This window comes from Branchiostoma floridae, chromosome 14, assembly GCF_000003815.2.
Source record: "Branchiostoma floridae strain S238N-H82 chromosome 14, Bfl_VNyyK, whole genome shotgun sequence".
Taxonomy (NCBI): domain Eukaryota; kingdom Metazoa; phylum Chordata; class Leptocardii; order Amphioxiformes; family Branchiostomatidae; genus Branchiostoma; species Branchiostoma floridae.
In genome coordinates this window covers 8,046,732-8,050,580 of record NC_049992.1, presented here as the reverse complement: position 1 = coordinate 8,050,580, position 3,849 = coordinate 8,046,732, and the positions used below count along the sequence as shown (strand labels likewise).

The following is a 3,849-nucleotide window of genomic DNA, read 5'->3' as shown; positions in this document are numbered from 1 at the left end:
ACACAATTGCCATTGATTTTGTCAACAATGTTCTCCAAAGAACTTGTTTAGAAAAACTTTTAAAAGACTTATAAGAGATCTCTTCATGAATCATTGCTTCTATGCTGGATTTCATATGACCTATGGTCGCCATGTACTTGAATACCTTAGGACGTGCAGGGCGTAAAACTTAAGTTCATGGCGTTTTTTTGTATGATCTCTACAGGTGGCGTCAGGAGCAGCCATCTTGTCTCCGGGGTTCCTTGGGTTCGAAGAACTGGCTCGGACTGGAGTCGAGCGTAAAGGGACCAAGAAACGGAACGTTTGGGGCGCTCTGGTCATGACTCCTTTCGCAATAGTCACCTCGTTTACCATGGTCACCATTGTACAATCACATCTCTCCCCCCAGTCTCAGGTGGATCATTTCGCCCCGCTCCCGAGTGCCTTTGCTGTGGCGGCAGCCAAGTTTGCGACGTACATAGTCGCGTTATGGCAGGTGGCAATATTGTCGGTCGCAATCATATTCGTCTCTTACCGAATTCCACAACTTGCAGAGAACATGGCAAACGACGGCCTCGTCAGTTATCTGCTGAGAAAACGGGTCGGCACCACGAAACCTGTCGTCGGAATCCTCCTATCGGGAATCTTTGTCGGCCTTTTATCCCTCGCTTTTCGGCAGGCAGACTTGATAGAACTTTGCGCCAGCACGTCTCTTGTTGTCCAGACGATTTCCTGCGCATGCGTCATCATCCTTTGCTACCAAGTGAGCGGGACTGTGGAGGACGATGGCAGTGGGCTGTCACGTGACACTGGCAACGATGACGCAGTTCGTGTACGTCATCACTCGGAAAGATCAGCAGGAATCTTAGAAGTCGAAGAGCTGACGTCAGCAGGACATGTAACCTACACGGGGACTACCACATCCGGGACCTTGTCGGACTCAAGTGCAGAGAGCTCTGGGGACGAGAATGAGGAGGAGGAGGACGAAGATGAAGAAGTGGACATCTACGCCATCATGGAGGCTTATCGACGGCGTGCGAGCAACATGGCCAGCAAGGGACCCGCACAGGCCACGCCTCTGTACAAGCGGATGCGGAAATACGTCGTGCCCACAAGGATGACGGGATACATCGCCACGTCCATGGTTCTGTTGTCAGTTGTCAGCTTAGTTGCCCTAGCAACGGTGTGCGTCAGGAACCCCGACCAAGTGTTCTATCAGGTGGGTATTCCGTCAAACCATATTGAAAGAAAACTCAACACTGAAAGAAATCATCATTGAGCATGGCATTGGGGATTACTAATTTCAGGAAAAAATCAACATTTCACAACAAATATCACATTTGTTTCCCGAATTTTTTCCTGTAATGAATTTTGACCAAGTATGGAGTCAGTTATACCATACTCTTAATAAGAAGAAACAACGTCAAACTGAAACGAGGGGGATACAGACTCAGACATGTTAAGATCGCATTCTTGTTGCCGCAACGCCACCATGCGGCAATGAGTAACAGAACAATAATTCGTTCCCTCCCTTGGCGTTGACAGTGTTAAAACCTTACTGAGCCCGTATAGACTAGTATACATATACGGGTTGTACATACATTATGCCTGTTTGTGGGTCCAGTACCTTTACGGGTTTGGGGCATCTCTCACTTAAATACGGCATACCACAGTAATTAGAGAAGTATACCTGCGGCAGCAGCAAAGAATAGGTCAAATTTTACTTATTTGGTTAATTAAACAGACAGCTTAGGGTTCAACTTGTTAGATTTGAAAAACATTCTTAGCATGACAAGGGTTAAAAAAACAACTTCAACCACTCACGAAACAGTACTCTTGTTTGAACCCATGCAGGTGTGGGGTATCCTGGTGCTGATCGGCCTGACCACCACCGTGCTGGGGGCGGTGGGGGTGCTGCTGTACCTGCCCCAGGGGCGGGGGGGACTGGTGCTCCGCGCGCCCGTCATGCCCTGGCTGGCCGTGCTGGCCATGGTGGGGACGTGCGCCATGATGGCGGGCCTGGCCGACAAGACATGGGTACTGTACGGAGGCTGGATGGCTATAGGTACGCAGTTTGTTTCTTTTAGCCAAGAGGATATACCTGAGGAAAAAATTTCCGAGGGAATACACAAATGTGGCTACTAGGCACAAGCGGAAAAATTCCAGAAATGCCTATCGAATTTGGGGAAATTTTGCCAAACGGACGCTTTCTGTTCTCTTAGGCGTCGCCAAAAATGCTTTCGTAGCACAGCATGTACATGTATGCAATTAGTTCACTATCATAGAATGATAGTGTGATCGATGTATCCCGATTAGGGGTGGGTACCGGTACGGTATACCGGTACAAAACCGTTTTTTCTCGTTGGACTGGTCCAGAAAAAACGGACCTGAAAAAAAATTGGGATCGATTGGAAAATGAAACTTATATGATCAGGCATTCACACGTTTTAGGGCTTACCAGTCGAGGAAAATATCAAGAGCGAAGTAGAGTAGAGTCTATAGTAATTTCTACCAACTTTAACAGCCTTTAAAAATGTATATGTAGGCCTGATCGATACGATTTCTGTTCTGTCCCTCCCAGGGATTCTGAACTACCTGTTCTACGGCGTCTGCCACTCCACCCAGCGGTTCTCAAAGGGATATCACCCGCACGAGACCGAGGCCATCCTCCTGAAGCCCATCTCCACGCATGCGCTCTTTAACGAGCAGGTGATCCCCAGTCACGTGGGAAAGCGTCACAAGCATCACAAGTGTCTGACGTTTGCTGTGTAAGGCTTTGAGAGGCTCCTGAATTAAGATAATGTACATCTTTCAGCTTCTCATGACAACGGTAACCATTATAAGTAGCGAGTGAAACCACGGCTTTATATATGCTGCTGAAGCTTTAAAAATCACTCTTTATGTACGTCACTAAATTTTGAGATGTGTCAAAACCTGAAAATTTAGAACTGGGAAAGCTAAAGATAGTGAGAAGTATAACAGAACGGTGAACTGGCTAGCGTTAGGGCCAAAAGGGTAAATTTCGTTTCAAGATAGGTACTTTAACGTGGGTGTACCATGTGCAATATTATCAGTAAATGTGAATTTTGAATTCTCAAAGTTATCTCCTAAATGTCTTAGATCTGAGACAAGTGATTTAACTAGGTAGGTCGCATTATGTGGAAAGTAACATGATAGCTATTTCTAGTTCAACTTCTAATAGATGGAATTTGAGATTATAGGATGAGATTTGTATAGATATAGATATATGAATATATACATAGATACGTCGATGTAAGATAGACATCCAGGTAATACGATACACCAAAAAATATTTACTCAGGCAACTGGATATGGGACGCTAGGAGGCCCAAACATATGTCATTTCTTTCTGAGCACAAGAGCTATCTAATACTCAAAAATCATGACCATAGCATGTTCAGAACACCGAGATAGCAAAACCGTAAGTTGCGCTGCAGTACCAAGGTCACACACCAGGGGGCCCAAAATTGACCTTCACCTTCGTCTTCCCAACCCCTACCCACATACCAAATATCATCGTAGTCCATCAAGAGGTTCTCAAGTTATGATGTCCACAAATAAGCGGACACACAGACACACACACACACACACACACACACAGACAGACACACACACAGACACACCAAAAACTATACCTCCATTTTTTCATGGAGGTAATCAGCAGAAGCTAACACTGTTGTTATCAAAAGGTGGCTTGCCAACTTATGTTTTATATCTAGGTCAACCCAATCAAAATCTAACGAAACCGGAATATAAAAAGGCTGCGTGATTTCTTCACCACTGGCTCCATGTTCTATTGATCCAGGGAAGGGGTATTTATAACCCTCTACTACTAAGTATGTTTGGAAA

At 45.5% G+C, this 3,849-nt stretch overlaps 1 protein-coding gene across 1 annotated transcript in view; it reads left to right on the top strand.

The window, feature by feature from the left end:
- LOC118430719 (cationic amino acid transporter 3-like) overlaps window positions 1–3,281 on the top strand; it is an 8,558-nt gene extending 5,277 nt beyond the window's left edge. The window contains exons 3-5 of the mRNA XM_035841723.1: window positions 206–1,198; window positions 1,834–2,044; window positions 2,561–3,281. Of these exons, the coding sequence (XP_035697616.1) occupies window positions 206–1,198; window positions 1,834–2,044; window positions 2,561–2,751 (1,395 nt within the window). The 3' untranslated portion in view covers window positions 2,752–3,281. The remainder of the gene's footprint in view (window positions 1–205; window positions 1,199–1,833; window positions 2,045–2,560) is intronic.
- The last annotated feature ends 568 nt before the right edge of the window (window positions 3,282–3,849 follow it).